We start from the raw sequence: 26,792 nt of genomic DNA, 5'->3' as shown, positions 1-26,792 counted from the left end.
ATTGGTGGGACATGACAGGATTACTGTCAGCCTTTCCAATATTTTACTAATTTAAAACTTTTCTCAAAGTGAAATATTATTCAAAAAGAAATACTGTAATTTCAACATAGATGCATGAGCATTCATTTATCCAATGAATTCTAATTAAGTGTCTAACTACGTGCCTGGCACTAGGCTAGGCACTGGGACTCTGAGTGTGAACAAAGCAGCCAGTCCCTGCCCCCATGGAGTTTATAGTGAACAATGGAGAAAGTTAATTGTGACAATATCATAATAATACATTATAGGAATAAAATGGGGCAAGGGTAATTTAGATTATGGGATATGAGATAAACTGACTTTTTAGCTGAAGGGTAATGGATTAGGTTTGAAAATGGAAGAATGAACAGCCCATGAAGTGAGCATAAGCTCAATACAAAAGGCATCTAGTGTGGCTGGACTATAGTATTACAAGAGGGGAGAGGTGGCAAGAGATGATGCAGATAGGGACAAAACGGAGGCCTTTGAGTCACAAAAGTTTTGAAGGGCAAAGGAAGTGAATAAACATTTTAAATACAATGGCAGCATGTCAAGTTTGAAGAACATTATTCTGACCACACTGCAAAGAAAAGATTAGAGAGGAAAGTAAAACTAGAAGTCAATGAAAGTACTAAAAGGTACTACAGGGCTTCCCTGGTGGCGCAGTGGTTGAGAGTCCGCCTGCCAATGCAGGGGACGCGGGTTCATGCCCCGGAGCGGCTGGGCCCGTGAGCCATGGCCGCTGAGCCTGTGCTCTGCAGCGGGTGAGGCCACAGCAGTGAGAGGCCCGCGTACCGGAAAAAAAAAAAAAAAAAAAGGTACTACAGCAATACGAGCAAGAAATGACTATTCTTTTGGATAACAGAGACGGCAAGAAAGAGAGAAATGGTTAGATTCAAGATGCCTTTTAGATATAAAGGTTTGGAGACTGATGTGAAGATGACTTAAATTTTGGGTATGAGTAATTAGGATAATGGGAGTGAAATATACTATGACAAGGAAAACTAAAGGAAGAAATGCTTACAATGTGTGAGATAGGTAAAGAAGTTAAAAAAAGTTAAATGTCCTCATTTCTATATTTCCTGACTTTGGACTGCAATGTTCTTTCAGTGTCCCTGTATGATAGACAAGGTTAAGAAAATCTTAACCACTACAACTCCAGCTTAGCAAGTCTTCTGCTTCTGGAAGGTTTCATTAAGTGGCTTAAGTCAGCTGCTTTAGGGATTAACAGAGAGAGACTTCTTGTTGATAAAGCTTTCATTACTTGTGTTTTCCCCCTTTGTCTCTTCTCACTGTAATAGATAAAACATCAGTAGTTGATAGTAGGATGTGAGCTTAATGCAATGAGGGCCAAGAAATCCATCTGGTGTGACACTGGTCTAAGCCAGGGAAACCTGGACAATGTATGTAAATTAAGTCCTTAAGAGAAAACTTAATTTTATCTGATTGACATAGTCAAATACACCTTAGGTCCCCAGTGTCAAGGTTTCCTTCCACATAGGGATTTGAGTCCAAAAACCTTATGTGATGCTGAATGATTCTCCCTAAATGTCATATAAAACTATTTCCTCTAGAATTTTCCCTGTGTAAATATCTTCCAGGGAACTTATTTGAGTCGTACTGTAATCACAGTAGGTAAACCTATCAGGATTTGCGTTCTGGGAGTTTGGAAACAAAAACCCAAACTTCACTCCCAACATGTTTGTTGAGCATATGCCATTTTCAGTACCGAGCTAGGTATTAACAATGGTAAAAAAAAAAAAAAAGACAGAAAATTTAATCACTCTAAGGAACTCTCAACAAAATCAGATAAATGTATACTCCATTACAATACGAAGTACTGAATGCAATAACAGACTTATGCACAAGGTCCTACAGAAGCACTGTGGACCTAATACACACACTTGGAATGATGCTGCATGCTAAGAAAGGAGGCACGCCAACTGAACTGAGTCTCGAAGGATATGTAGAGAAAATTATCTTGATGAGAAAGAAGATGATTCCAGGCAGAAGGAACAGCATATGCAAAGGCACTATAAGGACAGATAAAAGATTAATAAAATCCTTGCTATTAATGAGCCTTTACACTGGTAATCAAGATGAAATATAACATAAATTTGGTAGTGAGAACAGACTGGGACTAGAATAGAGGAAAAAAGGTAATAATTGCTACAGGGGTAATTAGGGGGATTCATAAAGATTTGGGGATATGAGCAAAGTCTTAAAATGGACAAAATTTCAAGAATAGTGAGGATAAGAGGACATTTTCCAAATGAAGGATACTTCATGAGCAAAGCCTTAATGACAGGAAAATAACCTACAAGCAAGAATAATGGGGAATACCCTGGTTTAGATGAAACATAGAATAGTAGTCTTGGAAGAATTACAAGGGAGTCAGATTATAATAGAGGGTCTTCATAAACAAGGAAAGGTTTTAGCTTCATTTTGTCAAACCAGAAGAGTAAAAAACATGTTCACTAGAACAAACAAATAACCAAAGGAGGAAAATAAAAAGCTCTTTCCACTACCTAGAGATAAGCACTATTAACATTTTTAGTATTATATATTCCAGATTTTACCTACCCCAATTTTTTTTAACAAAAAGTTATTCTGAATATACTGTTTTTAACTTAATATAACAAACATTCTTCCTGTCGATACAATTTTTACTGGTTATACTGTGTTCTTCTGTATAAAGGGCTCATACAACTAATATTTTACCATACATTTAGGCAATTTCCATTTCTTTGTTAAAACAACATTAGGACAAAACATCTGGCTCTTTTATGTTTTTTGCACACACAATAGTTTTTGTTCATCCTGTAACCCTACAGAAGTCTCACGCAACAGTTTTTGTTCGTCCTGTATCCCTATAGAAGTCTCATCCCTGCTGGCCTATATAAATGGTAGGAGCTCAATAAACAGAGACACGCTGTTTCCTTTATGCACTAACTGGCATTTTATGTACTAACTGGTCCCACAGTTATTAAAGTGTTATTGTTCAGGCTTCAGCTTGAAATACAGCTGGTGATTACTTATGTGACATTTGTTATTCTTAATTCCTGGAAGTCTTCTTTGGTTACCTACCTGCAGCTACAAACTCCTAAACACACTCATTTCACTGTGAATGACCAGTTCTCTGTAGAGGTATAAAATGTCCCTCTACCTGGAGTATCTTTCAAATCATTTATTTAGTTTATGGATGCTTCACTGAGATTTTTGGATGGCTATCCTCCACATAAGATATTTTCCAGCCATGTTCTATGTTGATAATAGAACTTATTCATTCACCTATTTGGCTGTTATATAAAATCCAACATTCTGAGAGTACTCAGAACTTGCTCCTTAAGTCCACCTTCACGTTGAAGTAAGGGGTTGGGAGGACCTTGGGGGTGTTCTATGCCTCTTTCCTCGTTATGGTCTTTTAGCATTTTAAGAGAGTCAACTTGACAAGCAATTGACTTTCTGTTAAAGCATAAGGATCTGGCTCTCTAATCAACTATTTAAAAAAAGAACAACAACTCATATCTTTCAGAAGTATTTCATACCTTAATTTACTAATGAGTCATACTTATTACATGCACATTTAGAACAATATTTAAAGAGTACTGCATCAAAGAATAGCAGTCCATTTTTCTTACAGAAATGTATTTAAAATCAATGATTCCCCAAAAGCAGCCTATAAAGAGCCATGCTAAGCTGGCCGCATAGAATCATCACAGAAACAATTTTAAGACTTCAGATTCCTAGGTGGCACCACAAACAGAATTCTCAGCAATGTGGGGAGTAGCGGCTTAGGAACCAAAGTTAAACCTAAATATTATCCAGGATAGAGCTTTATCTGCACAACATACTTTTAGCCTTCTCCCCTAATGTATAGTTATTTTGGCTATCCTTTTTTTTTTTTACATATACATCTTTATTGGAGTATAATTGCTTTACAATGTTGTGTTAGTTTCTGCTGTACAACAAAGTGAATCAGCTATATGCATACATATATCCCCATATCCCCTCCCTCTTAAGGCTCCCTCCCAATCCCACGCCTCTAGGTTGTCACAAAGCACCAAGCTGATCTCCCTGTGCTATGCAGCAGCTTCCCACTAGCTATCTGTTTTACACTGGCTATCCTTTTAAAATGGTTGCATTCCCATATACTGAGGATCACCCCTAGAAAACTCATTATTGCAATTTCCATAGGGAATGAAATCAAATCAAAATATTCAAGGGGCATCAACCATGTGTCATTTATTATGCTAGATTCTGGAGATTTAAATAAGAACATCACCCGGTCCCTGTTTTAAAGGAACTTGAAAATATTGAGGATACCAGGTCTTACTCTCAGGAACCAGCTGTACTTTCCTGGAATATCAGCTTATTTTTGACTTGTAGACCATTTGTACCTCATTTTTTGGTTTCAGTTCCTTTCTTTTTGTTTTTAAAATCCAAGTATGTTATATATATTGTAAGGACTTCAAATAGTTTTTGAGTAAGATATGGGTAACACAAGCAAAACAGGCAAAGCTCTCTCTCCTTCAGAATAATTTGTTTTATACATACAGCCTAGAGCCATGCTGCTTAACCACAGGTACACCTGAGAATTATCTGAACATCTTTTTAAAAATATATATTCTGGACCCTTCCTCCACTGATTCTGATCCCAGTAAATCTTAGGTGGTATGTCCTGTTTATACTCAGAAAAAGTCCCCCAGGTAATTCTGATGTATCGATATGTACCGTGGTAAAGAACTGTTGGCTAAATCTCTAAACATAAGTGTTAAGGTAAGTTTTCTTTTGCAGTAGGCAGGTTAGGGAGGTAGTGTGAGATGGACTAAAGAATACTTTTCTATCATTTATTATTTAGTTCCAGTAAGACAATGAATCGTGTGGGAGAAGTGATGCCTATGGATTTCTTGGTCACCTGTTAGAGAAGAGGAACAAATACTCATTTAATTAATACTATATAAATTAATATTATTTGGAATATCATTAAGAAATTGGATTTTAATGGTTCTTAGGTTACAGCTTTACTGAAAAGATTTGCAGGGAGAGAAAAAAAATCACTCTGATGGATTTTATGCACAGGATTTCCTTGTATTACTTCCACTAGTCACTCATAATCCTAGTGCACACCTGAGAGACTTAAACACAGCTTCTCTTTGACTGTCTGAAAGTATTACACCAAATTAAACAAATTACTTTGAAAACTGTGAGGAGAAACAGGAAAAAGATGGCATAGGCATTAAAGTGAAATTTCTCTACTAATGATAGGATGTAAGTGATTCCAATGAACACTATAATAGATTCCCTTATTCAGTTGTGGTATGTTAAATTCCCCTGTAACAGAAGATGGATTTCTTAATATGATATGTAAGATAATACAGTAATAGAAACCAATCTTTTAAACAATAATCTCAGCCCAAAATTTATAGATTTAGAACATTCTATTTCTACTAACTCAAAATGCATATTTCTAGCAATTCTATACAGGACACAATGTTTTCTACTGAGGCAGTATTGTCACTGCTTTCTAAAAACCCAGTCTGGAAGATAACTATCATAACAATTACATATGAATTGACCTTTTCCATCTCTATTTTTTAGTTATTCTGGCTCCTTTCAGAAATACATCTGTATTTCTCTTCAAGTTTTTTTTTTTTTAATACTAAAGAGGGACATGAACATATATGCCCAATAGCTACTGCTGAATTTTTAAAAACTTACAAAACAGCATATAAAGTATATAATAGGAAGTATTGATCAGGATAAAAAGGGTATGAAGCATACACACATGTGGCCTTTTCACAGCGAGGGAATATAAGATGACAAATGTAAATGATGGGGAAAAGTTGGCTAGTCCTGTCAGACAGGAATATTAGTGGGGAATATGTATTAGTCTGATTTAGTAAAAATAAAATGTGTTAGGTCTGTAAATTTAGACAGTCTTGTGGGAAACAGAAAAGAGGGAAAGAGACTGTATAGAATTTAATATTTTGATGTTACAAAATATAACTGAGCCAAGAATAATAGGGTTGGAGCTTAACCAATGACTGGAGCACTCACCTTCATCTGAGTGCTTAGGTGTTACTATCACGCCAATTATGCAGCCCTGTCCTGCCACTAATAAGATAAGAAGAGCCATGCAACTGGAGCACTTAAAAGTTAAGCAAAGAATAACAGAGTAGCTCCATCTTTGGGCAAGTTCTGGGGAGTAATTTGGAAAGGATATGTACAGAAGACAAGGGATGAAATCACAAAGAGATGGAACTGACTCAAAAATGAAAGGAACTATAACATAGTTACTACACTGTGATTTGAACTCAGAAACCTTGATATCTACTGAGCTATTTTACTTCCTACTAATATGGACAAAGTTACTATATTGAAACTGCATTGTTGTGAAACTATAGAGTTTCACCTGTTCTACACAGTGGCCCTTGACGTACAGGAAGAAAGTACAGTCCTCCTCTGGCAGAGCTCACCAGAGACTACAATGGTGGTATTCAGATATACTGTACTGCATTTCTGTATCAATATGTTGGTATCTTTGTTGGTATAATACCATTATCTTGGTTTTTTAAAAATTCTGAATCAATGTCACTTACAATCAAGATCAAGGACTCAACTATTCAATTCATATGAGAACAAGTTCCAAGTCTGGAAAGATCTGTGCATGCCTACATCAGTCACCATACCATATTGTGGTATTACAAATCTCTCACTGAAAGAATAATTCCTTCTAAAGTTCAGAAGATAATGCTGAAACCTACCTAGGTAAAGCTGCATGGGAATCTGTCTATAAAAGATGAAATTAAACAAACACCTAAAATGCTTTCTTAAAAAATAAAAACAAAACACACAGATCTTACAAAAAAAGGGTGATTCAAAATGATCCACTCAGTTATTTAAAAAAAAAAAGAGAGAGAGAGAGAGAGAGAAAGAGACAAATGGGGTTAAAGAAAATATCTGTTTAATTTATCTCTTCTCATTTCCCCAACCACTACACAGAAAGAGCACCTTTCCTACAGTACAAAATGTCATCCTAAAATATTTTGACAACTTAAGTGATGAAATTAATCTTAAAAAAATCATTAGACATTGTATTTTCAGCTTTGCTAGAACATATTTTTGTACAGTGTTATTCTTAATATTTTGATTTCATCACCTAATAATTGTAAAATGTTTAATATTTATATTTTTATACACTTATCTTCTCATTTGTTTTACAGATCTATACAGATTTTTGCTTGGAATATATTAAATATTTAGTTCCTGCTAATTTTGTTTTTAACTTTAAGAATTCTGAAAAAAATCAAATAAATACTCTACATGAATTAATACTATTTACCAGTAGTGTTATTTTGCTCAAATATGAAATTATTAGAGTTCATTCCTTTGATAGCTTTAGTGAATTGGCTTGGGTTCCCTGCGGTTTCAGTTTTTCTAAGCATCTTGTCAGTCAAAGTAGGCAGAATAGGTAGAGGGAGTGTTAGCAGAATCATCTCATGTAACTTGAAACCGATATGTATGTACATACAGTGTTATCTGGCAAAGGGGTAAACTAAATTGTTGCCTTTTATTAACTCTGAGTGATGGAATTTCAGATGATTTTTACTGGAGTCTTCATATTTTAGGATAACTAAAGTTTTATGTTGTTTTTGCTTTTTCAATGAGCATATTTTATAAAAATATATCAATAATAAATATGATATTGATAATAAAATGCAATAAAAGTGGACTAACCTGTTGTCACAGAAGACTCTGACTCTCTCAATTTCTGAGATGCTAAAAGTTTTTCCTGCAAAGCTTTCTGGGCAAGCTGTGCATCCCATTCTTCTAGTTCTTTCTCAAATCGCTGGTTGTCTTCCTCAACAAAATCTCTTAAGTCTGGTGGTAGTGTTTCTATTCCAACAAGGGCCTGCCCAGTTTCTTTATTAAACTCCTCTGCAAATCATATTTCAAAAACTATTATAAAATTAAGGATTAAAGGAAAAATGCAAAGCTCAAAATAGAAGGTGCTTCAAATGTATTTAAAGTACAAATTATTACCACTTGGCGAATCAATATTACCTATATATTAAAAGCAAACTCAAACAAATGCTCAGAAAAACAATGATGCAAATATTTGATAATCCATTATAGGTAATGTTCTCAGCTTTTACTTTTAGGCTGAAGAGTAAAAAAAAATGGAACAAGACATAAGGCCAAAATTGTTTCCTACTTTTCAAACACTGACATAGTTCTACTTTTTCTATTATAAAATACCAGACGTTTGATTATTCATGAAGTAAAACTTACCACAAAATGAGAAGAAATAACTCATAACCTCAAAAGCTCAAAATAGAACTAAAATTCTTTTTCATCTGAAGCAGTTAAGTATACCAATATACTTATATGCAATTTGAAAACCAATCAATATAGCAAGATTTCTTTAAACATCACATAAGTAGTACTTAAAAGGGTTACTCAACCTCTACCACACACACACAAAATAAATTTTAGCTTTCAGTCATAAATGAACTGCCTAACTAGTTTTGCTAAATGGTTAAATACAAAAGGAAAGTTTATTTTTATCAGTCTCAACAAACCTTTATTAAGTGCTTTTTATATGCAAAGCCTATATTAGAATATGAGAAATAAAAAGATTAAGACATAGTATGAAATGGTCCCTGGCTTTGAGCAGATCAGAGTAAAGTGGGCAAGACAAGTCAACATACAATTCCAACACATAATAAGTGCCCAATAGAGGTATGCTATGAGAACACAAGGAGGGATACTTTGTGGCAGGTGAAGGAAAACTTGGCAGAGCAGATGACATCTGAATTGAATCTTGAGAGATGAGAAGGAATTAGGCAAAAGAAGAAAGAAATAAGATCATTACTGGCAAAAAAATAAAAACAGAAAACATAAGAATATATAGATATAAATGTGTGAAATGATTTGGTGTGAGCCAAAGAAGTTCAAATATTAGTAAAGTACATAAAGTTTGAAATGGACAATAGTTATAAATGAAGCTGGAGAGACAATTAGAGGCCAGAAAATGGAGGCTTTTTATGTTAGGTTAAGGAGCTTGAATATGAGTCAATGTGTGACATAGTCATTAAAGGAATTTTAACAAGGAGAAAAAAGTCTGATTTACATTTTATAATAGTTACTTAATAGTTAACTTTGAATACAAAATATATTCCAGTTTTCAGCCCTGGTCACATTACTTTTCAATTCCAGTTTTCTCACCTACAATAACCCAACAGCATTTCCTAATCATATTCATCACACTCTTTAGTAAACTACACTTAACTAATCACACCAGAGACCAGAGTCACATAAAAAGATTACTTATTTAAAAATATATACCACCCTATATATTTCATATTCTTACCTTGTATTAAGAACTGTGGCTTATCATTTATGTACATTAAACAGTATGCACTGGCATTTCTATAACCACCAAAAGAGTCCCTCACTAGCTCTTCCCATGATGATTTTGTTACAGCAATATCATTGTACTTCATCCACCTGTTTTCACGATGATCAAAAATGTATGCCCAGTAGTGCCCGGCATTAGCTTGGCCTTCATGAACTAAAACAGCATGTAAGCGATAAGGAACCTAAATATGAAGAAGAAGAGTTAAACTGTAGTTATGTAGTCTATTACACCACATCCCATGACCCACAAACCATCTGATTGGAGGATCCCATAGAAGCATATGTTTTTTAACAAGAGTAAATTGGCTGGGATTAAAGTTTTGAAAAAATTAAACTATGAAATAAAAGAAGGCAGGGGGCGGAGAGGATAAGCAAACTAAAGACATGTAAAACAGACAGGTATGTAAATAAGATGATTTGCAAAACTTTGGAAATATATTTGTTGATCTATTTATTTCTTTCGAATAAAGAACTTATGATGAACATTTTTTTATACAGCACATTTGTTTAAATCTTCACAGTTATAAATTGATGGATGAGTTCAGCAAAATGGCTTATATAATAAGCCATTATATGAGCCTCAGAAGTTAAAATGTAATTGAGCCCTTTATCTTCTCCCATAATCTTTTATTTATTTATTTGTTTGTTTATTTATTTTTGGCTGCACGGGGTCTTTGTTGCTGCTCGCGGGCTTTCTCTAGTCGTGGTGAGTGGGGGGCTACTCTTCATGGCGATGCGCGGGCTTCTCATTGTGGTGGCTTCTCTTGTTGCAGAGCATGGGTTCTAGGTGTGCGGGCTTCAGTAGTTGTAGCTCACAGGCTCTAGAGCGCAGGCTCAGTAGTTGTGGCGCACGGGCTTAGTTGCTCCACAGCATCTAGGATCTTCCCGGCCCAGGGCTTGAACCCGTGTCCCCTGCATTGGCAGGCGGATTCTTAACCACTGTGCCACCAGGGAAGCCCCACTCCCATAATCTTAATATCGTTAAATAACCATATTATTTTCCCATAGAATTTTTTTTTAAATGCTAAGGCCTTTTGGAAATTTTTGATAAATTTTACTATAGAAGAATAAAAAGGTAGGCAATAAATACAGTATGAGAATACAACTGAATGAGGAAAATATTAATATAAAAATCTTAAAGTTCAACAATTTTATAACAAAAAGTATGAGAATTATAATAACATAAAGATAAATTAAAATATGTAAATAATTTTGATAATGCTTACTAGCTCAAAATTCAACTTACTTGTATCATAGATTTGTCAGAGTACATTAGTTCAATTGTGCGATGGATTCTAGATATGCTTTCCTGCAAATCTAAGGATAGAAGATGCCATTTAATGATTAACATCAAGTATGTTTCTACTGAGACTTACAAGGCAGGGAATAAGGGTTTTCCTACCAATATGTTAGAGGAATAAGAAAGTTTTCTAAAACTGTTCTAAAACTTACTATTCAGAATTTGTATAAAATGAAATTTAGTTCTTAATAAAAGATATAGTACAAATGAAAAATGAAAAACAAAAACAAATACGGTTTATTTAAAAAATGTGCAGAGCCAATAAAACTGAACTTTGTTCAAATTTATAAAGGAAGTTTCCAGTGAAAATTAAAGCTAACCCCCCCTACATATTTGTATAAAACAGGAAAAACTTTATTTTTTTCCTGTAGTTTATTCTTTTATTGCCCTAAATCAAGAATAAAGTTCTTTATCTTGATGAAGTTCCCCCTGTGTCAAAATATGTAAGTTTGGAGCCAGTCGTGGTGAGTGGGGGGCTACTCTTCATGGCGATGCGCGGGCTTCTCATTGTGGTGGCTTCTCTTGTTGCAGAGCATGGGTTCTAGGTGTGCGGGCTTCAGTAGTTGTAGCTCACAGGCTCTAGAGCGCAGGCTCAGTAGTTGTGGCGCACGGGCTTAGTTGCTCCACAGCATCTAGGATCTTCCCGGCCCAGGGCTTGAACCCGTGTCCCCTGCATTGGCAGGCGGATTCTTAACCACTGTGCCACCAGGGAAGCCCCACTCCCATAATCTTAATATCGTTAAATAACCATATTATTTTCCCATAGAATTTTTTTTTAAATGCTAAGGCCTTTTGGAAATTTTTGATAAATTTTACTATAGAAGAATAAAAAGGTAGGCAATAAATACAGTATGAGAATACAACTGAATGAGGAAAATATTAATATAAAAATCTTAAAGTTCAACAATTTTATAACAAAAAGTATGAGAATTATAATAACATAAAGATAAATTAAAATATGTAAATAATTTTGATAATGCTTACTAGCTCAAAATTCAACTTACTTGTATCATAGATTTGTCAGAGTACATTAGTTCAATTGTGCGATGGATTCTAGATATGCTTTCCTGCAAATCTAAGGATAGAAGATGCCATTTAATGATTAACATCAAGTATGTTTCTACTGAGACTTACAAGGCAGGGAATAAGGGTTTTCCTACCAATATGTTAGAGGAATAAGAAAGTTTTCTAAAACTGTTCTAAAACTTACTATTCAGAATTTGTATAAAATGAAATTTAGTTCTTAATAAAAGATATAGTACAAATGAAAAATGAAAAACAAAAACAAATACGGTTTATTTAAAAAATGTGCAGAGCCAATAAAACTGAACTTTGTTCAAATTTATAAAGGAAGTTTCCAGTGAAAATTAAAGCTAACCCCCCCTACATATTTGTATAAAACAGGAAAAACTTTATTTTTTTCCTGTAGTTTATTCTTTTATTGCCCTAAATCAAGAATAAAGTTCTTTATCTTGATGAAGTTCCCCCTGTGTCAAAATATGTAAGTTTGGAGCCAGAGGAAATTAGGGCACATAAGTGGAAAAGGGGATCGATAACCTATACGAAAACCTTTGGAGTGAAATAAAATAACTACACCACACATCACACACACACATACATATATGTGTATGTACAGAAGTAAATGAATAAAAATCCACTATAATCACCAATGGAAATAAAGTTATGAGACTCCCATTACTCATTATTTCTACTTCCAGTAGAAATCTCTCCTACAAAATTATTTAGAGGCAGGGATGTTTCACAGTTATGTTGCCCATAATTGTTTTTTAAAAAGTAGAGACAACCTAAATATTTGTCAATAGGGAAATGGTTAAATTATAGTATAACCACACTATACTATGAAGCTGTTAAACAGAATCAGGAAAAAAAACACCAAAGACTACAAAAGAAAATTAGGAACTTTAGACTAGGGAAAGGCCTTTTACAGCTTGTTAGAAAACCCAGTAACCATAAATGAAAAGACTCCCTCCCCAAATTTAAGAAAATCTATTATTATAGAAACAAAACAAAAACCAACATAAAGAAAATCAAATGACAAACTGGAAAAATATTATCTGCAGCATACACTACAGGCAACAGGTTAATACCCAAAACATTAAAGTTTCTATTAAGCAATAAGAGAAAGACAAATAGTTCAATATAAAAAATGGGCAAAGGTCACAAATTTATATAAAAATAGAATTTCACTCATAATTAATGAAATGCAAATCAAGACACTGAAATACCATTTTCATTTCAACTATCAGACTACCACAAATCAAAAAGTGCCCAGAGCTAGGGAGAATACTGGGAAACAGGTTCTCTCACACAAAATTATTGGGAATGTAAACTGCCTCATCGTTTTGGGAGGGAAATTTTTAAATAGTCAAAATTTTAAGTATATACACTTTGGATCAGAAATGGCATTTTTAATATATTCAACTCAAAAAGTATGTTAATATGTATGCAGAAGGCCAGCTTTATTGGTAGTGAGTAACAATACAGAAATTGAATAAATTATACATATTCATATATTGGAATACTATGTAATAGTTTAAAAAATAATGCTAACAGCAAATATCATCAGGGATAAAAGAGAGAAAACAAATATTCCAAGGAAAATCTTTAATACTTGATGCATAGTATTATAGGTCCAAAACCTTATGACATGTCTCTCAAGTTCCTCTCACTTAAAATGGCCAGAAGTGGACTCATCATATTCCTACTTCCTCCCCCAAGGTGGGGGCCTGCTCCCCACCAGTTTGCTCATTTCCAAAGTGCATTCCATCTATGTAGTACTATCACTATGAACAACTAAGGGAATCATCCCTGATTCCCCACCCTTTCCCTCTTGTCAATGACTCACATCAAAGAATATACCAAATTCATTTCTTTCCTCTCTCAATGCTACTACCTTGGTGTCAAAAGTTCTTAGCTTTCAGCCTTCTGAATGTAATCTTATGAAAACAAACACAATCTGCCAAGTCCACTAGAAAATTATCCAACACCTAGCACAGTATTCAGGAAAAACTATGTGCTTAGTTAATGTTTACTAGTGATTTCAAATACAAAAAATTTCCTTATATATGAAAAATACTAAGGAAAATCTTTAGTTACTGATGCTGTTAGTTGCCACCACACCCTATTTACTCCCTATTAAATACAGACTGCTCTTTATTTCCATATTGTCTATAAAGCATCTAGCTGGGCATTTAAAATCTAACAAGTGATATTGTTTAGTACAAGTCCAACCTTTTGGTATAAAAAGAGTAACTCCTAGATGTTTTTTTCATAGATCAATAAAATTAGGATAAAAATAGGGAGCAATAATAGGTTATTATATTTTGACATGCAAGAAAAATTATGACAAAACTACCATAAAATATTAATATCACTTCATTTTAAGAAAAAGGAGATTTTAACAACAGTAAAGTAGGATAAAAGTAAAGGAGATAATTTCAGAATAAAGGAGAGTTCCTTCCAAGCATGGACAGATGGCAACTTAACACTAACACACACACACACCCCACAGAGCACTGTCCTTACTTTTCTTATTTTACTACATGCCAGTTAAACTCGTTATAGACTGGCACTGAGCTAATAGATCATATTTGGAAACCTACTAGAGCAGACTGAATATTAAAATTCACATTTCTAATTCTTCACCCTAAAGAAAACACTGTATCACTTGAACTCACGGCACAAACATCAAGGGAGGTACATAACTGATTAAGTACAAAATCTGATGCTGTATGATGTTTCACCAATGGAGTACCTGTGAATACCAGTTCGATATAAATTTAGAGCACTAAACCAGAAAATCAGACCATCTGTTAGGTCATTAATTAGCTAAGTAATCCAGGGAAAATCTTTTGGTCTCTCTATACCTGACATTAAGGTCATAAAAAAGGAAGCCAAACTAGTTTATCTTATAGAAAACACTTTGTAGGGGGAAAAAAAACCTTTATTAATATTTACACATGAAACCCATATCCATAGGTGACTTCCCTTCTCAATTCTAACATTAATCATGTCCATCTGAGGTAGAGGAGCTCTGTTATGAGAAGCTTCTTACCTCTGGTGTCATTTTCTATTTCTGTCCTCCAGCGATGTAAACAGCTTTCTAGCACAGAGAGTTCCTCTTCTGTTATGTGCCTTGGTGCTGGATGCATGGGCAAATCTGGAGGTATCCGAGACTGAGTGAATGGTTTGTGTATTACTGATCTCGATGAAATGGCAGCTATTGATGCGGGTGATGTGCTTGGCAGTTCTGAAGAAGGAGCTCCCTGCTGGTCTGTTGTGCTGTATTTTTAAAGCACAGAATATTCATTATTAAACTTTTCAAGTTGAAGCTCTGGACAATGATTATGTGCCAAACAAATAGCATTAAATTGGCTTATAATTTCAAAAAGAAAAAGTTTCTTTAAAAAAACCCCCAGAAATATGTGGATTAATCTAATAACCTAATGAGATTCATTTTTTTTTTTTTTTTTTTGTGGTATGCGGGCCTCCCTCTGTTGTGGCCTCTCCCATTGCGGAGCACAGGCTCCGGACGCGCAGGCTCAGTGGCCATGGCTCACGGGCCCAGCCGCTCCGCGGCATGTGGGATCCTCCCAGACCAGGGCGCGAACCCGGTTCCCCTGCATCGGCAGGCGGACGCGCAACCACTGCGCCACCAGGGAAGCCCCAGAGATTCTTAATATATGGAGCTACATTACAATAAAATCGGGGCTTTATAGTAGAAATGGCTTAATCATATTTATTTATACAAATCTTACATATACCAGAATTATAAAACCTTCCCTTACTAATGCTTAGCAGCTCACATTACCGAAAATTTTCTAATTTAACAGTAGTATTTTCATGGATGAAAGGTTGATACATATAACATACAACCTAAAGTATAATGCTGAATGGAAAAAAAGTATGATGAAAATTTCAATCCACAACCATAAAATCCATTGAAACAATGAAATAAGAAAGCCCCAGAAGCATACAACCTTCTAGTGAATGTCACCTTTTAGAGTTCACTAAAATAAATCACAACATGCATTTTATAAAACCGTCTTTAAAGGCATCAATTACATTATTATGTAATACAGTAACACAGCTGTCTCTTCTATCAAGAAAACGTTTTACCTTGGTAATGTCTGTGATGGCACAGAACCACTAGATGGGGAACTAGCATCAATATCATCAACAGGAGAAGTGCAAACAGGTTTACTTGAGGCAAATTCCAACGCATACTGCAGAACATCCACCAAAGGGAATCGTTTGGGACCCGAACCATAGCTTAAATACCTGTTAACCATAAAATGTATGAATGCTTTCATTTGTGTATAAAGCGATTTCGTTTTTTTTTTCAATAATTGTTATAAAACAATAAAAACACTTCAATAAATATTCCTCAACAATGAAATTAATTTTGCTTTCAAATGAAGATGGTAAAACTAAATTTACACTCAAGAAATAAATTAAATGTTCTCCAAAGGAACACAAAACCAAAGCTGATTAAGACTGAATGTGTGCATATACTGCTATAAATTTTAGATGCTGCTCTAAGTTGTAACCCAATAGTAAAATGAAAACTGACATTTCCATGTCCTGAGACTTTTATTTTTAGATCTGTTATCTGGTCTCAAGATGGTGACTAATATTATCCTCCCACCGTTTACGTCTGATTATTTTTCAATATGATTACTGATATCTTTTAAGAATTAAAACTACTGAAAAATAACATATTACTCTGAATAAAAAGTTTTAGGCTATTAACTTTCAAATTAATACTAAAACAAGGGAATACAGATTAGATCAGAGGTTGCAAACTGGGATCTTTCAGACCACATTTCAGCCTGTAGACTTTTGTCTGAACTACAGAATATTTCATGCTCTAGATTCTGGCTTCTTCTGGAAACAATGCGAAGCTACAGACAATAGGAAGATGATGTTCACGCGTGGCACCGCCTACTAGTGCGGACAGCAGCCACCCTCTCTCCACAGGGACGTGCTCTCGGACTCCCTTGGTCCACCAGCTTACGCTTGACTTGCTTCCCTTCTTTATAAAGCCTCCCTGAGCCTCTCGTAGGCATCTATCTGAGTTTGTATCTTCTGTGTTAAGGAGAAAAACTCAGTTACCATTCGTTTTAAGGGAAATCTCAAGAGTAATATTTAGTCTCACACAGGAAGAAATCTCAATCATAGATTAGTTTAACTTTACATCTATTTTTAGTACCATGCGTATTACCTCTTGATGGTAGGAATATGTCATTTTAAACAATAAAATCATCTTCTAATGCCAACTATGAATTATTTTAGTCTCTAATGAAACGCAAGCCTAAACTATTCAACCAAAATATCAATCCAGAATGATTATTTACTCCTAGAATCACAAATCATTCAAAGCAAATTTTAAATTAAAGCTCTAGATAGTCACTAAAAATGTGACTTCCTATAGTTAGCTCACAATTTCACAAAAGTTTCAATACCGTTCAAGTCTCTGTTGTAATACTGTGAGGTAATCTTTTAGTCTCTTGATCTCTTCCCTCTTAATTCTTGTTATTTCTCTGTTTCTATGCATGTATCTATCAGGAAAAAGAATACAGCAATTATTAGTATTTGCAAATATAGAAGTAGACACAATATTAAGTCTAGCCATCACCACAGAAGATCAACTCACCCAAAATTTTATAATAAAACATCATACAGACAATACAAATTAGTATTTTTCCTTATAACATTATTCCCAGTAACTATACTTGCCTTGACAAACAGTATTAGATACATTATGCAAAAAGTAAAGATTATTTTAAGGAAATTAAGCAAAAATTTTCTCTAAGCACAATAACTCTTCACTGCATACTGAACTGTTTCAAAACTAAGGCATGCTGTATACCAAACCATACCTGTCCAGATATAAAACTTGAGGAAATTCCAATTTGTTGTGAATTTTTTCTGGTCTTCCCAATGCCTGATTAAATTCAAATCTTGACAATTCAAACGTTAACACAGGTGGTAGTTCAGTAAACCAATGCTGAAAGAAAACAATAACAAAACCCCTTAATATCACCTTTCTGTTTTCTCCATTGCAATTTTAGGCACAGGATGTTAGTTAGCAGTGGCATTTTTATATGCATCATCATAATGCTAACATCACAAATAATTGATTGGGTATGAAATTTAGTTAAAACTCAACTTCCTCCTAAAAGTTTTTCACACCTTTTGAAAATTCCAGTGGGGTAACACACAACCAGGAAAGAGAAAAATCTTCTAATGACTCTCCTTCTTCAATGATTAATTCTTTACATTAGAATTTCTAACCCAAAGAGAAAGACACTGAATAAAAGTATGGCTTAGTATCTCAAGTTTTCTGGCTTCTTCAATATTATGTCACAATTACTACCAGGAATGGCACATATACTTAATACAATCAACCACACTGTCAAAAACCTGTGACAAAGTAACATGTAAGCGGTAGTACACTAATGAAAAAAAATATTTTATAGCATAAATGATCACAATTCTCATGCTAAAACTAGAAACTGATACTTTCCTGTTTTAAATTTAATGTTCCCACTGGAATTTTGACAAATTTGAGAAAAAGATCTATCACTAGCAGACAGAGTTTATACTGATGATAACTACATTTAATATTTTAAAAAATGACTAGTGCTTAAAGAACTGAATGCCTCACTGCTATGAGGCAACTCCTCCACACACTTTGGCAACTGTTCAGTTAAGCGTGAAATGCAACAAAACTTCAAAATTATTTCAATAAACAGATTCAAGCTTACATAACCCTTATTTATTTAAAGAGAAAGAAAAAGGAACAAACTTGTGAATTAACAAATACAGAAGTATAAAATAGTGTAACAAGTATTTCTAAAGTGCTTATTTTAAGCCATGCAATGTACTTCTGTAAAAAGAAATTGTTGCATACTATATCGTGTATGGTATTTTCAAGTGCCACAAAATGTCACCACATAAATGTCAATAAGCTAAGAGTATGCTAATTTAAATTCAAACATCCAAGAAAAAGAAAAGCAGAAACTGCACATGTGGCAAACTGATATGATCTTGAAAGCTGCTACTTTTCTGTAAATAAAATCAATAAAATTAAATGGTTATTAAAAACTATTTCTCCCTCACAAAATGCTAATGATTACCTGAATTGAGATTTCCTGAGTTGGATTTGGTTTACCTTTTACTAAAAAGTTGAAGTTTAAGGAATTTGCTTTATGGATATTACCTGAAACTGACTAGAGAAAGTTATGGAAGATCTAATATTAGAAACATCTCTTAAGTTTTAAAATTTCTTGAGCAAAGTTTGCTTATTTGCTTTGTTCTCCCACGGCAATGGAAAGAATTTTTTTTAGTTAGCTTTAATCCACACCTAAAATTACTATTAAGAATTAAAATATACCCCACACATATCACAAGGAAAACATCTGATGCCTTAGGATGATATTCTCTATTCCATTTTATAATACTCCAACAAGTAGATTTCAAGTACTATTACCTTCATTTTTTCTTGCAATGCTTTAAATGTTACTATTTAAAATTAAATCTAAGTATTAACTTTAAATAGTTAACATACTTTAATTCATGGGAACCTACAATGGCCAACAGAAATGAAATGACCCAAATTGGCGGTATGCTTCTCTGTAAACCATAAATAGTCCAGGAAATAGGTTCCATATCTTATGAAAGAATGTTCACAATATATTATGTAATATGTCTCTGTGTGGATCTGTTTCCTCCAACAGCAGTGACAGTTTTTTCCTACTACAGGAGTAGAAGGATTTCACTTTTTCATTATAATGCCGATCAGGACAAGAGATAGCCAGACCATTCCCTAAATTCATTTACAAAAATATTATGGTATGTCTAGCTCTGTGATTTTTAGATCATAAGTACAGCAGTACATAAGTAGAATTTCAAATAATATAAAACAATGAGACTTTTTTTCTTTCAAAATATTTTTCCATTCAGTAAAACTCTATACTTTATCCCTAATTTAACCGGTATGCCATGCTGTGAGACACAGGTCATTAAAGGTAAAAATGATGCTTATATACTCCATATCTCAAAACACATATCATTATGATTACTATTATTATTACTAAATTATAAAATGAACTGACGGGGTAATAGATTTCTGCAGTTAATGAAAAAATAACTTAGATAATCAGCAATGGCAACAGCAATACTCCTGAATTTACTGTAAATATAAATCTGACCTGTTAAAATATTTTCTAGAGAGAATGTGGCCATTTTTATGAGTAAATAGCTGATTTTTATATTAATATGTTTTAACTACCTTGCTTTTGGAAGATTACATGAATATGGGGCAGGGGGAGGAACAAGAAAAAACAGACCTATCATTGCAAATGCCCCACAGAACACCAAACAAAGCTAGGATATAAACTAAGCACGAGAAGAGAAAACTTGCAATTCCAATTCAAAAATTAGTTTCAGTCATTTAATTGCCTTCACTCCTTTGCCCTACATATTTCTTATATAATATCTCCATATATCTAATATAGTACACGTAGGTATTATTTCTATAACTTAGTTTTTTAGTTAAAGCTCTGTAAAATTTCTCTCAGCACTTTAATTATAACTTGGTACAACTTTGTGAAGGGAAATTTGGTAGTACTTACATTTTTAAATGAGTATGCCCTGTGACCTAAAGATTCCACTTCTAACTATCCTTCATTCCTAAGTGCTCAAGGCTATTTACAGGAAGACATTCTTTGAAATAATTCTTTGTCCAACTACTGTCTCACAGAAGAATTACAACAATTTAATTTTACAAATACGGGCTACAGTGATACTATGCAGGTTCTAAATAGAATGATGTAAAGCTATATACTGACATGGAAGGATGCTCACAATATACTGGTAAGTAAAAAAATGCAAGTCTCAGGACAGTATGAACAGACAAATACAATATTTGTAGATGCATAGCAATTGTCTAAAAGGATGTACATCATATTATTAGTAGTGAATACCCACACCAGAAGTGAGGTGTTTACTCTTTGAAATTCTTTCTCTCCAATAGGCAATCAAAAAATAGCTCCAGGTTTCTTGGAGAGTATAACTCATCTACAAATGGCACACCATTTAATTAAAATTTATGACTTAGAAAAATATTTTGTAAGTAATTATCTTACATATAATCATTTTTAATTTATTCAGTTGCCTCTTGGTACGTCATTACAGAAATGTAAACTCTTACAGCCCACTGGATGTTTTAACGTTGGCCCCAGCTATTTCAGCAAAAAAAAAAAAAAAAAAAAAAGAAAAAATAGATGTTTTCTGTATCAAAGTAAAATCAATAATTTTTATTAAATAATAGTGTAAGAGATAAAAGGTATTAACATTGGGGATTATGCCAATTTAGAAACAAGCCTAAAATGCTACTCATTGGTCTTTATAGAGAAACAAAATAGCTTTTCTGAAGGACATAATAAGACTATAATTTAAGGGTGTTACTGAAAACTTTTAAGATATTCTGCTCTAGTCGGTGATAGTCACTTAAACCAGGTTGAATTATTATTGAAACTACTGTGTTCAGCAAATCTAGACAACTGGTACTAGGAATCACAGGTAACCAAATTTGCTATTATTAAGACTGCTTAGAAATTGAATTCAGAGATGACAACAAACCATTGTGTATCTTAGGTTAGATCGGAAAACCTAGGCAGAAAATTTATATTGTAGTATAGGGCATTCAGAGGATGAAGCCAAAGACAGAGGACAAACTAGATTTTTAAAAAAATAAATGATGACAATCAGAGTCAATGTAAGAAAAACATTTTTAAAAGCTAGGAATATGTGAGAAAGATTATTTACCAATTATTAAATTATGTACCAATAAACCATAGTGTGTTTCATTTATAAGCTACTTTGACAATGTGAGGAAAATGCCATCCCTTTTTTCCCTGTCCAAACCCATCATTCTTTTGTTTAATAGGAAACAGATCGCACTTTATGGGGCTCTGCTCACTTGTTCCATTTTGGGATCCTTGGAAAGTCCCAATCTTTACAGATTTGTTTCCCAATCAATAAAATAAATAAGCTTAATTTAAGTATCCTTAATTAAAGGTCTATATCAGAGTCATCTGTGGAGCTCTGGTGGCCATATAACCATATCCCTACCCTAGATTCTGATTCGATAGCTTTGAAGTGAGGTCTAGGTATCTGTTGAGAATCACTGAAATAGATGCTCGATGATGCAGAGAGAAAAACTATTTCAAATATTTTCTCTCTCTCAAAAACACAGCCAAAATATAGTAAATATTATTTATTTCCTTTTTTGAGTATGTGAGGGAAGAAAAGGAAATGAGGATGGCGTTAGAATTACATCTTTTTAAAAAAGCATACAACTCAAATAAAAGCAATTTATTCTGAAAAATACAAGAACCTAGTCCCTTTTTAGATAAACAGAGATGCCATCACTTAATGTTTATTAAGTACCTATTCAGAATAAAGACCTTGGAAACTTTTTTAATATGACAGAGACATTTCATTCAGTCAGTCAATATGTATTATGTAATTTTATCTGCAGTCACCACACTGTCCTAGGGATACAGTAGTGAATGGCACAGATGAAGACCCCCACCCTCATGCATGGAGTTTACATCTAGACAGCTATCAGCAATTGCCTGATGATGACTGATTTTGGCGCACATAATCTGTCCTTTATTATTCTAGAAGAATATATGGATGGAAGGATATACAGATGGAGCTAGAGAGATGAACTGAGAGATGGAGATAGGTTATTAGACAGAGACCAGTGGAGACGGATAAATAGGTTTGTAATATATTTTTAAAATTCTTTCTTTCTTGAGAAAGCAAGTTTTTTCATCTGCCCTTCAGGCGATCACACAGTAATTTTACAAGAAAGGGAGTGTGGTGTTGCCTACTTGGGTGTGGACATATTCCAACAATATTTGATGTAAGTAACATATGTCTATATAAAATTCCACTCTAACATCAGTGTTTTTCTTCCTTACTTCCAGGACTAGCATGCTGTAATGGCTGGTACCATGACTGAAAAGTCTTAAAAGACTGAACAGTGTCCTAAAGGAGGATTTTAAAATCAAACTTTGAGAAAAATTTTAAATGAAAATTTAACTTAGATTATAGACTATATTGACACTGCAGGTTTCCCAAATATGTATAAATTATCATAATTAAATCCAAATACATTTTCTGAGTATTCTCTCAATTATTACTAGCTATATCCTTAGAGCCTTAAATTGCACTTCACAACATTTTAAGGAAGACCTGAAGGGAAGGGGAATAAAGATGCTAAACTCACCTCTTGGCCGGACTTTCCTGAATTTTCTGAATGTAAAGACTCAATTTCTCCTTCAATCATGGCAGCTTCTAGGCACTCATGTAGATCTTTGAATCCATTGACCTGAAGTGGGTACTGACCAAACATTTCAGTATTTTCAAATTTTTTACCTATAAGAGGGGGGAAATTAATATTCCTCAATATGGCCTTTTAGCTACTAAAAGTAAATAGATGTATGTAGTAATTATCTCCTGAACCTGAAAACTATAACTGTTTATGCTCCAGACAGTAGTAGTTGGTATAAATTTCCTATTGGTTTGTACATGTACATATGTATATTCACATCCAGCTATGCTATAGATATTACACACCCCTATGTGTGTATGTAATTATATACATGCATATGTAAGTACATATTATGTATGTATATATATAAACATACATATTTATATATATATGTTTATTCTTTAAAAAAGTACCTTCTAAGGGTAAGAGAGTGTGCTAACATTGAGAACATATATAGCAGTGCAAAGAGATATTGTCTCTGAGCTGAGGAAACTCCTATCCTCTTCTGGAAAAAGACATTATACACATTAATTGTACATATAATTATGAACAAACAATTGTTTATTATCACAGATGTTATAAAAGGGGTGGTGAGACAGAGTGCTGTGAGAAGGTATAAAAACGGGGAACAAACCTAGTTTTTAGGGCTGGAGGGTGAAGCAGGGAAAACTTCCATAGCAAAATGACATTTATGCTGAGACTGTAAAGGTGAATGGGAGTTGGCCAGGCCAGAACGTCGGGGAGCCAGAGTATTCTTGGCCAAGCAACAGCACATGCAAAGACTTTCAGGCTGCAAAGAACTTGGCATGTTTTAACGAATTAAGGGAAGGAAAGTATAGCTTAAGGGAGCAAGATGGAGATGACAATGAAGAGTTAGGTGAGGGATCAAAATCAAATTCTTAACAAAGCCTAGTAGCCCTTGTTAAGAATTTTTTTCCAGTATATTCTGAATACAATGGAAAGTCACTGAATAATTAAATCTAGGAATAAGAGGCTCAGATTCATATCTCTGAAACATCCTTATGGTTTCTGTGTTAAGTGAGTGATAGACTGTTAGGAGACTATTATAGAATCTATCTAAAAATAAAGGTAGCATTGAATAGGGTGTTAGTAAAAGTGTATAAAAACAGATGAAATGACATACACACATTTATAAATATATACAAAAGGGAGCACCGACAGGACTTGATTGAATGGCTCATAGGCAGGATGGGGAATAGAAGAGAAAGGAAGGTATCAAGAATGATACTCAGATTTTTAGCATGAACAACTGAATTGATTTTTATGTACTGAAAGGGGCACCAGTGAAGGAAGACTAGAGGATTTTTTTTTTACTTTTGTTTTAAGGCAGCAGGGAAAATCACTGGTTTCGAATGGCTCATAAGATTTCAAGTTGAAAAGAGGTGGACATAAATAAGTCTGTAACTAAGACTGGTGTGAAGCTATAAATTGGAGAATTGCTAGCTTATTGATAGCAGGAAACCAAGGAAGTGAATGAGACTGCCCAAGGAACTATCTGACAGGAAGAGGAAGAGGACCTAAGCTGATTCCCAAGGATCTCCTACCTTTAGATACAGGAAGAACTATAAATATAACTCATAAGAAGTACCCACAGAGGCATGAGAAAGCCAAGAGAATATGGTGTGATAGAAGCCAGAGAAGTGTTTTTAAGGAAAGAGCGGGAAAAAGGGGGAGAAGGAGAGAGTGGAGTCAACAGCATTAATAGTTGATAAGAATTCAATAAGAACTGAGAGGGATCCAATGGACTAACACACATGTAAGAAATCAATAACCTTAAAAAGACCCCTTTTAGAAGAGGTCTGCGGACAGAAAATGAAAGTGGGACAGGTAGAAGAATTGGAGAGATAGCAGGTGAAAACAAACTCCTCACTTTAAAGGAGTTTATTTCTGAATAAGATTGACTGAAAAAGAGCATGTGAAGGGAGATTTTTTTTAATTTTAAAGATGTGAAATACCAGAGCATGTCTAAATATTGATGAGAAAGACACAGTGAAAGGAAGAAACTAAAGATACAGAAAAAAAGCAAGATAATGGACAGAATAAGGCCTGAGTGAAAACATGAAAGGATGAGATTCTGAGCACATGTAATGAATAGCCACTGATATTAGACTAAATAATTCCTCTATTACCTGGAGGGACAAATAAAAGAATGTGGTAGAGGCTGGAATGGATCCAAGTTGGGAAGCCTGAAGCTCATATGTATGAGGAACTCACTTTTAAGAACTATGATAAAAAAGTTATAAGCACAAAATTAGATTCAGGGCCTTAGCCAGGACCCATGGTTAGACTTCATTAACTTCATGGTAAATCCATGAAATATGAGTTAAGATCTTTCTCAGAAAATGAAGAGACAAAGAAATTAGATTAGAGGTAGAAAAACTGGAAATTGTTATTGCAGAAAATGGGAAAGAAGACAGTGATTAAAGAAAACAAAGATGACTGCCAGGTAGGGTTACAGGCTTGGGACCAATGAAGCTTAGAGTCACTACAACTTTATGATCCAATACAGTTAGCTCCTTTGAGTGACTTTCTCCTAGCAACGGTCAGGTTCTCAGTACATGCAGAGAGAAGAGGAATAGTTCCATGAGGGTCAGAGACTAGCCAGAGAGGTGGTGCCAGAAGGGAATGAGGGTAAAGAGTTTTAGAAATGTATAAGGATGATCATAATGGACAAGAAAGGAAGTAAAGCAAAGACTGAGAAGAACAGAATGGAGGGGTCAATGGCCTAGAAATTCTACAAGAGTTGAAGAAGTTTTGCAACAGAGTACTTAAGTAAACAAACTGAAAATCACCCCTAATTGAGAGTCACTAGTCTAAAAAAAGGCATTAAGAAGATATATGTAAAAATAATAGTGTTCTAAAATAAACTGTTAACAAAGCAAACACATAGTTCACCTGGAAATGTATTAAAATCACATTTATGCAGCACAGTAGCCTTTAAACACTTACCAAAACCAAGTACAAAGACTTCACTGATTGAGAAATTTTAATAATCACTTTTAAGAATCCAGATAATATAGGTAGAAGTGCTCATGAGAAGTATTATAAATAGTGCCCAGTCACAACCTGATTAGAGCCCCTATACTGCTATATACAGTGTTCTACTTCAAATAAAAACTGGTATGACAGTGTGGACATCCCAAATTGGAATACATGCACTATACAAAATATTCCACTATTTATATAATGAATATTTAGCATTTGAGGCAAACAAAATGTACTAACACCTCAATATAACCTTTAGGATGTCTGATTAAATCCTGAGTTAGTGTCTACCTTTTTCCAAATCGCAAATATAAAACTACATTCAAACAAAACTTCATGGGAATCCATCACTTAAGATACTGAAGAAAAATTAATTTCCCAAATTTTATACTTTGGATGATTTGGATGAACTTTCAAAAGTTGATGTATAGGGTCATTTGGGAATAACAATTTTTCAAAAATGTATGCTTTGGGACTTAGTAATATTATTACTTGAAGTATATCTTATGAGTCAGTTCCCTGCCCTTGTTAGGAAAACCAAAGAGTAACTGGTGAGGTCTGGATTTTACGTAACAGGAATAGCAGCACTCAACTGATTTTTCAAAAGACAGGGTACAACTCTTTCTTTAAAACTATATTCTGAAGAATGTTATAATCACCCCTAAAATGGAAACC

The 26,792-nt window shown here is 34.1% G+C and overlaps 1 protein-coding gene across 1 annotated transcript in view; it reads right to left on the bottom strand.

Moving 5' to 3' along the window:
* Positions 1–26,792, bottom strand: part of USP25 (ubiquitin specific peptidase 25) — a 141,245-nt gene that overhangs the window by 34,863 nt on the left and 79,590 nt on the right. The window contains exons 10-17 of the mRNA XM_024120127.3: positions 23,067–23,215; positions 17,644–17,771; positions 17,227–17,322; positions 15,881–16,042; positions 14,817–15,043; positions 11,746–11,816; positions 9,395–9,623; positions 7,759–7,959 (exon numbers count right to left, since the gene is read on the bottom strand). Coding sequence (XP_023975895.1) covers positions 7,759–7,959; positions 9,395–9,623; positions 11,746–11,816; positions 14,817–15,043; positions 15,881–16,042; positions 17,227–17,322; positions 17,644–17,771; positions 23,067–23,215 — 1,263 coding nt within the window. The remainder of the gene's footprint in view (positions 1–7,758; positions 7,960–9,394; positions 9,624–11,745; positions 11,817–14,816; positions 15,044–15,880; positions 16,043–17,226; positions 17,323–17,643; positions 17,772–23,066; positions 23,216–26,792) is intronic.

This window comes from Physeter macrocephalus, chromosome 1 (assembly GCF_002837175.3).
Source record: "Physeter macrocephalus isolate SW-GA chromosome 1, ASM283717v5, whole genome shotgun sequence".
In the NCBI taxonomy this organism is placed as follows: Eukaryota; Metazoa; Chordata; class Mammalia; order Artiodactyla; family Physeteridae; genus Physeter; species Physeter macrocephalus.
The sequence above is the reverse complement of the archived record's forward strand: the minus strand, read 5'-3'. Positions and strand labels throughout refer to the sequence as shown.